The 14139-nt window shown below is 45.8% G+C and overlaps 1 protein-coding gene across 1 annotated transcript in view; it reads right to left on the minus strand.

The window, feature by feature from the left end:
* LOC124612676 overlaps positions 1-2202 on the minus strand; it is a 173946-nt gene extending 171744 nt beyond the window's left edge. Inside the window, exon 1 of the mRNA XM_047141000.1 lies at positions 1488-2202. Coding sequence (XP_046996956.1) covers positions 1488-2187 — 700 coding nt within the window. The 5' untranslated portion in view covers positions 2188-2202. The remainder of the gene's footprint in view (positions 1-1487) is intronic.
* Between the last annotated feature and the right edge of the window lie 11937 nt (positions 2203-14139).

Here is a 14139-nt window from a genome sequence, read left to right on the forward strand (position 1 = left end):
GACAGCGTGGACGTGAACCGTATGTGCAGTTGACGGACTTTGAGCGAGGGCGTATAGTGGGCATGCGGCAGGCCGGGTGGACGTACCGCCGAATTCCTCAACACGTGGGGCGTGAGGTCTCCACAGTACATCGATGTTGTCGCCAGTGGTCGGCGGAAGGTGCACGTGCCCGTCGACCTGGGACCGGACCGCAGCGACGCACGGATGCACGCCAAGACCGTAGGATCCTACGCAGTGCCGTAGGGGACCGCACCGCCACTTCCCAGCAAATTAGGGACACTGTTGCTCCTGGGGTATCGGCGAGGACCATTCGCAACCGTCTCCATGAGGCTGGGCTACGGTCCCGCACACCGTTAGGCCGTCTTCCGCTCACGCCCCAACATCGTGCAGCCCGCCTCCAGTGGTGTCGCGACAGGCATGAATGGAGGGACGAATGGAGACGTGTCGTCTTCAGCGATGAGAGTCGCTTCTGCCTTGGTGCCAATGATGGTCGTATGCGTGTTTGTCGCCGTGCAGGTGAGCGCCACAATCAGGACTGCATACGACCGAGGCACACAGGGCCAACACCCGGCATCATGGTGTGGGGAGCGATCTCCTACACTGGCCGTACACCACTGGTGATCGTCGAGGGGACACTGAATAGTGCACGGTACATCCAAACCGTCATCGAACCCATCGTTCTACCATTCCTAGACCGGCAAGGGAACTTGCTGTTCCAACAGGACAATGCACGTCCGCATGTATCCCGTGCCACCCAACGTGCTCTAGAAGGTGTAAGTCAACTACCCTGGCCAGCAAGATCTCCGGATCTGTCCCCCATTGAGCATGTTTGGGACTGGATGAAGCGTCGTCTCACGCGGTCTGCACGTCCAGCACGAACGCTGGTCCAACTGAGGCGCAAGGTGGAAATGGCATTCCACAGGACTACATCCAGCATCTCTACGATCGTCTCCATGGGAGAATAGCAGCCTGCATTGCTGCGAAAGGTGGATATGCACTGTACTAGTGCCGACATTGTGCATGCTCTGTTGCCTGTGTCTATGTGCCTGTGGTTCTGTCAGTGTGATCATGTGATGTATCTGACCCCAGGAATGTGTCAATAAAGTGTCCCCTTCCTGGGACAATGAATTCACGGTGTTCTTATTTCAATTTCCAGGAGTGTAATTTGGAAGACAATGGCTGATACGCTAACTCAGACAAACGAACTCTCCTCTCTCTCTCTCTCTCTTACACAGCATTTATTCGGCCGTATGCGGTCCGCTGTTATTGATGATTTCGCTATTTTACTGTATTTTAACTTTGTGGCAGGCTGACCTTGCCTTCGGCACAGCCGTAAGGTAACCTAAGGGAGGGAAGAAGTCTGTTCTATAGGTTACCGTACTACAGCTGTTCATGTGTCGTTCTCTGTGAGGTGTAGACTGGGAGCAACCTGGCACTTGCATAAGCAGGCGTGGAAAGAAAAAAGTAAAGAAATCATGCAGCCTTACCTCCCCTCGCCTGCGACACGAACACCTGCTGCTTGAGAGAAGTCTCCTGCACCACCTGCTTCACGTTGACCTCGCCCAAGATGTACGTCACGTTGCCCACGTGCACGGACTCCGAGTCGGTTACGGTGAGACTCTCGAACTTCTGGGTCGTCTCTCGGTGCAGCAGGGAGGACAACGATTGTATCACTTCGTCTGCCGGCTGCTCCTCACCGTCAGTGACGTGGCCGTCTCCAGCCAGCGGCCACTCGAGATTTTCTTCGCCATCTTCGCTACTGCTGTCACTCTCGGACTCGGAATATTCCGCGACACTGCAGCTCTCGACTGCCTCGTACCGCTGTTCCAGGCTCTCCTCGCATTCGACAGTACACGTCACGCCAGCAGTGTCGAATCCGAACGCGAGCTTCCTAGAAACGTCGACCAGGTCACCGGAGTTGTAGGACGAGAAGCAGCTGTCCAGGGAGTCCTTCCTGGCGACCGGCTCCAGATCGTACTCGCAGATCCCGGAAGAACTGTCGTAGCCCTCAGAGGGCCTGCGCTCGCCGGCCGCGGATTCCGCGACCTTCCGCAGGTCTGCCAGCAGCCCCTGCTGGTCGGGGTGACGCAGCACGAGGCACTGGTCGCCCAGGGTGACGTCACCCGTCACGGCCTTGCAGGGTGCGGGCAGCTCGTCCACCAGTCGCGGCACCTCGTCGGTCGCCATGGCAACCGCGCTGGTCTGTGTGCGACGCAGCACTGAGTCACCGTCTCTCGGGTGCGCGGCGCGCTGCTCGCGGCTCAGGCGATAAGCGGCGAGGCCGCCCCTCCGCGTCCTTCACTGCTCCCACTTCTTCCTCCGCCTCTTCCCCAAAGCTCTGTGCGCCCTGTCACTCATACACGATGCGCATGAGAGCAGCGGTGGCATTTCTAACCCAACGTCACTTGTCTCTCTTTTTCAATCATTTGAAACATGTACTTTTGAAATGTGATTGCAATTACGTAACTGCCGAGGGGGCCTTCTGGGAGGTGCATCGAGTTATGAGCTCCCACTTCGCCTGCTTATAGTGTGGGTAGGCACCTATCACACCCTAAAATTGTAGGTGCCAATGCGGCCTCGCTTTTGAAATATTTCCTGTTAAAGTTTTGGCAGCTCTTTATATACAGGAAAGTTTCACTATTTTGGGAAGTGAGCGAGTAGCCGAGTGGCGCCGGCACGGTAGCTCAGCGTGTTCGGTCAGAGGGTTAGCTGACCTCTGTAATAAAAAATAAATAAATAAATAAATAAATAAAAATAAACTGAGCTAATCGATCAACAACAAACTTAAACGGATGCCTTACGACGTCCGCCCCGAGCAGATGGAACGAACAATAGCGAACAAAATGAGATTATTAAAAAAAAAAAAAAAGTGGCAAGCGAGTGAGACCCCCGTCCAGGCGACCCTAATTAGAGATCCGTCTATGCTACTTTTGTTATCTTTTTGTTTTTTCAAATGCTTCTTTTAATTTATAATTAATCATGAAAATTCTGGAAGGAATTGATTAAAAATAATTACAACCCTCTATAAATCAAAATTAAAAATTGAATTTCACATTTCAATATTTTGTGTTTGTTTTTATTTTAACAGGAAATTAACCACAATTCAAACGTTCACAAACATAAATTTGCCTATTGACCTTAAAATTGAGAGAAGTTGTTAAAATATTTCTTCGAAAATAGTCATAAACCCGTCATACAGGGTCCTAAAAAATTTTATACCTGTCACATCGTTGACTCGTCGTCGCGCCTAAGTCGTGTTTATGGTCTGTGACCGCTGGCGTTCTCCTATTTGTACCTGCCGTTCCACGAATAAAGGGACACTACCGTGTGTACATGAGTAGCGACAGTTATAACTGCCGAATAAACGTTCCTCGTCAGTTGAAAGCTTGACTATGAAGTGTGCAGACGTGTACCCTTTAAAATGGAGCAAAGTGCAAGTTGTTCCCGAGTTGTCAGTTAGTGCAATTTCGACAATATTGAACATTTGGTGGAAGACCACGGAGATCTTTTGTGGGCTCCACCTAACAATGAAGAACAGCAGGAGTTAACAAATTTTGACTAAATTTGACATTCAATGTGTAATTTTGATTTATAGAGGCTTGTAATTTTTTTAATCAATTACTTGCGTAATTTTGATGATTAATTATAAATTAAAAGAGGCATTTGATAAAAAAGTTAACAAATAGTAGTGTATACGGGTCTCGAACCAGGGTCGCATGGACGGGAGTCTCGCTCCCTTGTCACTTTTTTTTTTTTTTTTTTTTTTTTCACTCGGCTACTCGCTCACTTGCCACAATTGTGAAACTTTTCCGTATATAAAGTATTGCCCAAACTTTAACAGGCAATATTTCATAAACGAGGCCTCATTGGCACCTACAATTTTAGTGTGTGATCGGTGCCTACCCACACTATAAGCAGGCGAAATGGGAGCTCATAACTCGATGCCCCTTCCATGAGGTCCCCTCGTGAGAGTAGTCTGAAATACAACTGTTAGAATGGGAATGGCACGTGAAAGTGAATTTGATCTAGTCGCTAATGCGATCTGCCTTTTTTTTTGTGCATCACCGGTCTATTGCGGTCTAACTGTGTTGGTGAGGCAGTAAATTTCCACAGGCCAGTGACTGCATCACTGCAATTCACTTTGGAGGTGTGGCGGTGGGACTTGTAGTCCCGTACCACCCTCTGACGGTGACAGTACTACATGAGTCAGGCAGAAAAATTTAGCCTAACATGGGCAGGTATGATTGGAAAGTATTGGACGTAGAATGGGGGCTAGTCCCGCCAAAGGATGCGTCCGTGGTGGACGTGCCAAACCTATCGTTAGCCATGGTCGGAATCCGTTTCCTCTAGGATGGTTGGGGGAACCGGATGTCGATGCCAGGGGCGTGGAAGTGTGGTCCCAACGTGGCGTAACCTATGGACAGTGTCCCGCAAGGCATCCACTTTCTCATAGAGCCGCCGCTCGTTGTTGCGTATGGTCATCTTTAGGTGGACGATATCCGCTTCCTCGTGGAGAGTGACAATTCTCGTGAGTGGTGGGGCGTGCAGGCTCCACCTGCACTGAACTTTTCTGAGGGAAAAAAATTTAATTTAGCTGCGAGAATGAAAACTGTCAATAACTTCAAACCAAACCAAAACTGTATGAATTTACGTAACACAAAAACTGAATCTGAATCAAAACTATTGATTTGAAATGGGCCCTGTTAATAAAAGAAAAACTTGATCAATTTGAAAATAATGGTCCCTGCCTTCAATCAATCCTGTCTCTGAAATAATAAAATTTCTTATCTTTACTTGCGGGATGGTAACGCTCTTCTCACTGCTCTGTTAGTACTTTAAATTGTATAGTTAGCAAATAGCTGTTCTGCAAGGCTGTTGCTTGGCATACAACTTAATTAAATCGAATATGACTGAGACAATTACCTCTTGAGAAATATACACTACTGGCCAATAAAATTGCTACACCAAGAAGAAATGCAGATGATAAACGAGTATTCATTGCACATATATATTATACTAGAACTGACATGTGCTTACATTTTCACGCAATTTGGGTGCATACATCCTGAGAAATCAGTACTCAGAACAACCACCTCTGGCCGTAATAACGGCCTTGATATGCCTGGGCATTGAGTCAAACAGAACTTGAATGGCGTGGACAGGTACAGCTGCCCATGCAGCTTCAACACGATACCACAGTTCATCAAGAGTAGTGTCTGATGTATTGTGACGAACCAGTTGCTCGACCACCATTGACCAGACATTTTCAGTTGGTGAGAGATCTGGAGAATGTGCTGGCCAGGGCAGCAGTCGAACATTTTCTCTATCCAGAAAGGCCCGTACAGGACCTCCAACATGCGGTCGTGCATTATCCTGCTGAAATGTAGGGTTTCACAGGTATCGAATGAAGGGTAGAGCCACGGGTCGTAACACATCTGAAATGTAACGTCCACTGTTCAAACTGCCGGCAATGCGAACAAGAGGTGACTGAGACGTGTAACCAATGGCACCCCATACCATCACGCCGGGTGATATGCTAGTATGACGATGACGAACACACGCTTGCAATGTGCGTTCACTGCGATGTCGCCAAACACGGATGCGACCATCAGGATGCTGTAGACAGAACCTGGATTCAACCGAAAAAATGACGTTTTGCCATTCGTGCAACTAGGTTCGTCGTTGAGTACACCATCGCAGGCGCTCCTCTCTGTGATGCAGCCTCAAGGGTAATCGCAGCCATGGTCTCCGAGCTGATAGTCCATGCTGCTGCAAACGTCGTCGAACTGTTCGTGAAGATGGTTGTTGTCTTGCAAACGTCCCGATCTGTTGACTCAGGGATCGAGACGTGGCTGCACAATCCGTTACTGTCATGCAGATATGATGCCTGTCATCTCGACTGCTAGTGATACGAGGCCGTTGGGATCCAGCACGGCGTTCCGTATTACCCTCCTGAGCCCACCGGTTCCATATTCTGCTAACAGTCATTGGATATCGACTAACGCGAGCAGTAATATCGTGATACGATAACCCGCAATCGCGACAGGCTACAATCCGACCTTTATCAAAGTCGGAAACATGATGGTACGCATTTCTCATTTCTCCTCCTTACACGAGGCATCACAACGACGTTTCACCAGGCAACGCCGGTCAACTGCTGTTTGTGTATGAGAAATCGGTTGGAAACTTTCCTCATGACAGCACATTGTAGGTGTCGCCACCGGCGCCAGCCTTGTGTGAATGCTCTGAAAAACTAATCATTTGCATATGATAGCATCTTCTTCCTGTCGGTTAAATTTCGCGTCTGTAGCATGTCATCTTCGTGGTGTAGCAATTTTAATCGCCAGTAGTGTAGTTAGTTAAAAATGATATGGACCTGGAAACTAGTATTGACTTGGGGTTAGCAACAATATGGCAGTAACTTTAAAGCCTGTTTTTTCATACTTACAAAATTAATATTGTTCACAATTAACACTCCCAATAAAGTGATTATACATTAACAATTAGCTTTACAAAATCATTGGATGTGAGTGCTATACATAGTCTCTATCATCACTTATGAATACGCGCATTGCATTAGTAACAAAATAACATTCTTTACCTTAATTATTTCCTACTTCTGTTAAGATTCCCTTTACAGTTTGCAAATATCGTGTTGTTGTTGTTGTGGTCCTCAGTCCAGAGACTGGTTTGATGCAGCTCTAAAAAATGGTTCAAATGGCTTTGAGCACTATGGGACTTAACATCTATGGTCATCAGTCCCCTAGAACTTAGAACTACTTAAACCTAACTAACCTAAGGACCTCACACAACACCCAGTCATCACGAGGCAGAGAAAATCCCTGACCCCGCCAGGAATCGAACCCGGGCGTGGGAAGCGAGAACACTACCGCACGACTACGAGCTGCGGACGATGCAGCTTTCCATGCTACTCTATCCTGCGCAAGCTTCTTCATCTCGGGGTACCTACTGCATCTGAATCTGTTTAGTGTATTCATCCCTTGGTCTCCCTCTACAATTTTTACCGTCCACGCTGCCCTCCAATACTAAATTGGTAATCCCTTGATGCCCTACCACCCGATCCCTTCTTCTGGTCAAGTTCATCGACAAATTTCTCTTCTCTCCAATTCTAGTCAATACCTCCTCATTAGTTATGTGACCAACCCTTCTTATCTTCAGAATTCTTCTGTAGCACCACATCTCGAAAGCTGCTATTCTCTTCTTGTCTAAACTATTTATCGTCCACGTATCACTTCCATACTGGCTACACTGCATACAAATACTTTCAGAAACGACTTCCAGACACTTAAATCTATACTCGATGTTAACAAATTTCTCTTCTTCCGAAACGCTTTCCTTGCCATTGCCAGTCTACATTTTATATCCTCTCTACTTCGACCATCATCAGTTATTTTGCTCCCCAAGTAGCAAAACTCATTTACTACTTTAAGCGTCTCATATCCTAATCTAATTCCCGCAGCATCACCCGATTTAATTCGACTACATTATCCTCGTTTTGCTTTTGTTGATGTTCATCTTATACCCTCCTTTCAAGACACTGTCCATTCCGTTCATCTGCTCTTCCAGGTCCTTTGCAAAAATCATATTATCTTGCAAATAAAAAACGCCCTACTGTCCGTAGAGAGTGAGTATATATCCAGCACGCATCAGATGCAAAACGTCTTTACATTTGAGAGTCCTCCATACGTCTCTCGATCTAAAGTTACCCTAACACATGACTCATAACACACTGAATCAGCGATCGCTGTTGAGCAGCGACGCTACTACACAATCGATACTACATTTGACCATCTCTGGTTCAATACAATATTTTCTTACAAAACTTGAATTAATTTACCCTGTTTATATACCTTTCACATTTTATTAACTGTTATTACACTGGGCCTAGTCACGTTAGTTGTAAGCATCTCCCCTCCTCCTCAGCCCGAACAGGCCTCGGAACGCGCAACGGTACCGACCGACCGCCATCTCGTCCTCAGCCGATAGGCGTAACTGGATGTGGATATGGAGAGACATGTGTTCAGCACTCCGTGCTTCCGGTCATTGTCAGTTTTTAAAAAAAGAAATTGACCAAACAGCAGCGCAAATTGAGAAGTTATTTAATTTTTGATACCAGTTTCGGTAGCTCATCTTCAAGTTCCATGTGCACCTCACAAAAATTGTCGATATTGGCGCCATTTGTTTCTGGATATCAAGAATTCTCAAATGCTTCCTTCGAAGTCTTGACCGGAACCGCTACTTCTCAGTCAGGTAGCTCCTCAAGTGTCCTCACAAAGGCTGAGTGCTCCCCACTTGCCAACAGCGCTCGGCAGACCCGGATGTTCACCCATCCAAGCACGACAACGCTTAACTTCGGCGACCCGACGGGAACGTTGCAAACATTTGAGTCCTTTAAGTTTGTTGTCATAGTGGCACTGTCAAAGGTCGACAAACGCCGTCGTCAGTGGTCACCCGAAAACATCAGCCAACAGCTTAGTCACAATTAGTCCGATCTCCTTCGGCATTCTTTGACCGAATCAAGGAGGTAAGTAATAATTCTTGTTCGTATACACGTTAGATACAGCAACAAATCGGACAAACACAATTATCTCATTTCTGCTTTTCTATCACGTTGCCACGTAGAACCATCTTTCTATGTTGACAGCACACTGGCACATTTCACCTTCAATAACGTCTGTGCTGATGGTTTTGTATAACAGCTTGGTGTCAGTTCTACACCACATATATCACACCAAAGCGAACAGTATGCTCTTTTGAGAGGGTGACTAATATTTTACTGGACGAGCTTAGTAAACAAAGAGTTGTCTAAATCTACATCTACATGGATACTCTGTAAATCACATTCAAGTGTCTGGCAGAGGGTTCATCGAACCACCTTTAAAAATCTCTATTATTCCAATCTCGTATAGCGCGCAGAAAGAATGAACACCTATATCTTTCCGTACGAGCTCTGATTTCCCGTGTTTTATCGTGGAGATCGTTCCTCCCTACGTAGGTCTGTGTCAACAAAATATTTTCGCATTCGGAGGAGAAAGTTGGTGATTGGAATTTCGTGAAAAGATTACGTCGCAACGAAAAACGCCTTTCTTTTAATGATTTGCAGCCCAAATCCTGTATCATTTCAGTGACACTCTCTCCCATATTTCGCGATAATACAAAACGTGCTGCCTTTCTTTGAACTTTTGTGATGTACTCCGTCAGTCCTATCTGGTAAGGATCCCACACCGCGCAGCACTATTCTAAAAGAGTTCCTTCCAATTTAAGTTGTTCGTAATTGTAATACCTAGGTATTTCGTTGAATTTACGGCTTTTAGACTAGACTGATTTATCGTGTAGCCGAAGTTTAATGAGCTCTTTTTAGCACTCATGTTGATGACCTAACACTCTTCGTTATTTAGGGTCAACTTCCACTTTTCGCACCATTCAGATATCTTTTCTAAATCGTTTTACATTTTGTTTTGATCCTCTGATGACTTTATTAGTCTATAAACGACAGCGTCATCTGCAAACAAACGAAGACGGCTGCTCATATTGTCTCCAAAATCGTTTATATAGATAAGGAACAGCAATACTACCTTGGGGAACGCCAGAAATCACTTCTGTTTACTCGATGACTTTCCGTCAATTACTACGAACTGTGATCTCTCTGATAGGAAATCACAAATCCAGTCACATAACTGAGACGATATTCCATAAGCACGCAATTTCACTTCGAGCCGCCTCTTTGGTACAGTTTCAAAAGCCTTCCGGAAGTCCAGAAATACGGAATCGATCTGAAATCCCTTGTCAATAGCACTCAACACTTCATGTAAATAAAGAGCTAGTTGTGTGCTAGATGTTTTCTAAACCCATGTTGACTGTGTGTCAATAGACCGTTTTCTTCGAGGTGTGACATTATTGGCTGGGAGATTCAGTTGATTAATCTGGAACGCTTCTCGTTCTCCGTATGAGGAGCTTCATGCCCGCATCCGACGCATAGATGACCATTTTTCATGAGACACTGTGGAGAGGTGTGGAATTGTACCAACATGACACAAAGTCGTCCAAAATCGGCTATCTCCGAACTGACTACCATCGCACAGTTGCGCGTTGCTGTACTAGTCAGTGGTTTCGGTTGATGCAAACTATTTATCAGGTATGCTCAGCAGCATTTTCATATAGTTCATTAATATTACCGTTGTCTGCAGCAAAATATTAGCGTCGGATTATTGTAAAGAAACGCAGAACATATTTCCACGTGCTGTACGGCGCAGCAGCTATTCTGCTGGTAATTGCAGGAAAAAATACAAAGATGCTGATAATAGTCGATTATAACACAAGCAGTACATTTAAGGAAGGTATTGCAGAGCTTGAAAGCCTTTAGTTGTAGATATTCGCATGTAGGGCGCCAGTGCGACCCATTCTTGAGTACCGCTCGAGCGTTTGGGCTCCGTATCAAGTCAGATTAAAGAAGACGTCGTAACAGTTCAGAGGCGGACTGCTAGACTTGTTGCCGGTAGTTTCGAACAACACGAAATGGTTCGGGAACTCAAATGGGAATTCCTGGAGGGAAGGCGAATTTATTTTCCAGGACCGCTATTGGAAAATGTTAGAGAACCGACATTTGAAGCTGACTGCAGAATGATTCTGCTGCCGCCAACATACATCTCACCTAAGGACCACGAAGATAAGATACGAGAAATTATTGCTGATAAGGGGGCATATAACAGTCGTTTCTCCCTCGCTCTTTTTGCGAGTGTAACATGAAAGGAAATAGAAACAGGAAATTTGTGGTAAGATCTTATGGGACCAAACTGCTGAGGTCATCGGTCCCTAAGCTTACACACTACTTAAGCTAACTTATACTAAGGACAACACACACACACATCCATGTCCGAGGGAGGACTCGAACTCCCGACAGGGAGAGCCGCGCGGACCGTGACAAGGCGCCTGAGACCGCGCGGCCCCCGCCAGGCTGATAGGAAATGACTAGTAGTAGTAGTACATGGTACCCTCCGCCACGCACTGTAGGTGGCTTGCCGAGTATGTTTGTAGATGTATATGTACGTAGTTTTAACATTACGAGGCCTAATGAAGTGAAGCCAACATTTGAAATCAAGTTCTTTTCAAATAAATCTGAGAGCAGATTCCGAAAGGATTCTCAGACAAGCACAAAGTTTCTACAGATCAGCGTAGGCGACACTAAAGAGTAGCAATGGCGAATGAGCAACTTCATTGGGAATAGTCTGAAGGAAAGTGACTGGTTTCACGTCGAACCTTTTTCGGAAATTTTCGAGAACCGATCCGCAGGAAGACCGGGCAGTAATCTGCTGCTTCCGTCGTACAAGTCACATATGAGTCATTTCAATAAGATAAGAGTGACTAAGATTCAGACTTGTTATATCCTGTCTTCTTCCACTTCCGTACGTGAGTCAGCTTATGGCCTGTTTTCGGTATAACATGGATTCTCTGTTTCCTTTCACGTCGATGCTTTCCGTCACTGCTTGCTCCCAGGTGATTGTTCCGAGGTTCACGACGGGTTTGGAACTTCTACGAAATGCACTCGTGCCGTATTAAATTGTTCAAATGGCTCTGAGCACTATGGGACTTAACTACCGGGGTCATCAGTCCCCTAGAACTTAGAACTACTTAAACGTATCTAACCTAAGGACAGGAGTCACATCCATGCCCGAGGCAGGATTCGAACCTGCGACCGTAGTGGTCACGCGGTTCCAGACTGTGGCGCCTAGAACCGCTCGGCCACGTTGGCCGGCCGTGCGGTGTTAGCCCAGTACTCAAGACAATTCACACGACACTTTGCGCGATGAGCTTCATTAGCGCGGGTGGGGATAATGATGGTGGTGGGGTGGGGGCGATGGGAGAAGGGCGTGGGGAGCGTCAGAAACAGCGAGGCACGAGGAGAAAAGATAAAGCAGAGCAAGTCATGGGATGAGAAGTCGACTACCACGTGGCGTTGTGTTTGTCACACGACGAGAAATAGTCCAGCAGCAAGCTCTGAATATGGATACAGCTGAAATCCGCCAAGTGTGGCATCTATTGTTATTCTGACCTACCGGACATGGGTTACAATTCCGTAGACCACGGTTTACGAGCATTAAGGGTTGAAGGCACATCTCATATGTTAAATGAATAACATCGAAACACAGTGTGGACGAAGTATGTCTGCATTTCATGCAAGTTAAAATAATTCAACGCTTGTTTGATTTTATATTTGTTGTATTACGTAAAAAGCCGAAGAAATGGTAAAAAGTGAACTAAGTATTCACTTCCTTTTTTTTATTTTGCACTGAAGAGCCGAAGAAACTGGTACACCAGGCTAAAATCGTGTAGGGCCCCAGCGAGCAAGGTAGTGCTGTAGGGATTTGATACAACGAATCCTGCAGGACAGTCTATAAATCCGTAAGAGAACGAGCGGTTGGAGATCTCTTCTGAACAGCACGTTGCAAGGCATTCCAGATATGCTTAATAATGGTCGCGCCTGGATAGTCTGGTGGCCAGCGGAATCGTTTAAACTCAGAAGAGTGTTTCTATAGTCACTGTGTAGTGGAATTGTGGAGTGTCGCATTGTGCTGCACGAATTGCGCAAGTCAGTCGGAATGCACAATGGACACGAATGGATGCAGGTGATCAGACAGGATGTTTACGTACGTGTCACCTGTCAGAGTCGTATCTAGACGTATCAGGGTTCCTATATCACACCAACTGCATACGCCTCACACCATTACAGAGCCTCCACCAGCTTGAACAGTCCCCTGCTGATATGCATGGTCCATTGATTAATGAGGTTGTCTCCATACCCGTACACGTCCGTCCGTTCTATGCAATTTGAAACGAGACTCGTACGACCAGGCAACACATTTCCATTCATGAACAGTTCAATGTCGGTGTTGATGGGCCCAGGGAGGCGTAAAGGTTTGTGTCATGCAGTCATCAAGGATACACGAGTGGGCCTTCGGCTCCGAAAGGGCATGTCGATGATGTTTCGCTGAATGGTTCGTACGCTGACACTTGTTGATGGTCCAGCATTGAAATCTGCAGAAATATGCGGAAGGGTTGCAATTCTGTCACGTTAAACGATTCTCTCCAGTCGTCGTTGCTCCCGTTCTTGCAGGATTTTTTTCCGGCCGCAGCGATGTCGGAGATCTGATGTTTTATACTATTTCCGATATTCACGGTACACTCGCGTAATGGTCGTACGGGAAAATCCAATTTCATCGCTACTTTGGAGATACTGTGTCCTACCTCTCGTGCGCCGACTATAACACCACGTTCAAACTCACTTAAATCTTGATAACGTGCCATTGTAGCAGCAGTAACTTATCTAACAAGTGCGCCAAACACTTGTTGACTGATATAGGCGTTGCCAATCGCAGAGCGGTCTTTTTTTTTTTTTGCCTATTTATACATCTCTGCATTTGAATACGCATGCCTATACCAGTTTCTTTGGCGCTTTTGTGTATGCATTTGAAAATAGGAGGTGGTATTAAAGCTTTATCATTAAACATGTTAGGCGGATGGTTAGAATTATATGTGAAATTTGTTACAAAACTAAAAAGGAATAACATGACGTATTTTCATTACATGGACATATGACATTAATGAGAAAGAAAATAATATTTATATGTTATACTGATAGGCCAAAAGCATTAGGATCACTGCTCACCGAGAAACTTGATGGTGTTGTGGGCGTGTGGCAGGCTAAATGTAGCAAAAGGGCAGTAAATTAAAATGAGACAGATTGAAAACAGTAAGTAAATTGTTTATCAATCAAAAGTAATCTCCATAAGTGTTAATACATGTATCCACTCCTTCATGAAAAATGTTTGTGGTTGCCTAGGGAACGATGATCATATCTAGGCATGCACCTCTTCATCCGAAGCAGACGGAGGACACCAAAATTTTGGTAATCGCATTAGGAGAAATCAGGACTGTATAGGGGATGTCTAAGAACTTATCAACGAAATTTCTGCAGCGTAGTCGAAACAACCTTGGCAACATATGAGAGAGCGTTTTCCTGCAACGGAATGATGACGTCCGTCAACGTTCCTGGGCATTTGGACTTGACGGCGTGCTTCAATTTTTGCAAAGTGTTTATGTAGACATCAAGTCCAAACGCCC

The sequence above is a fragment of the Schistocerca americana genome, chromosome 4, assembly GCF_021461395.2.
Source record: "Schistocerca americana isolate TAMUIC-IGC-003095 chromosome 4, iqSchAmer2.1, whole genome shotgun sequence".
Lineage (NCBI taxonomy): Eukaryota > Metazoa > Arthropoda > Insecta > Orthoptera > Acrididae > Schistocerca > Schistocerca americana.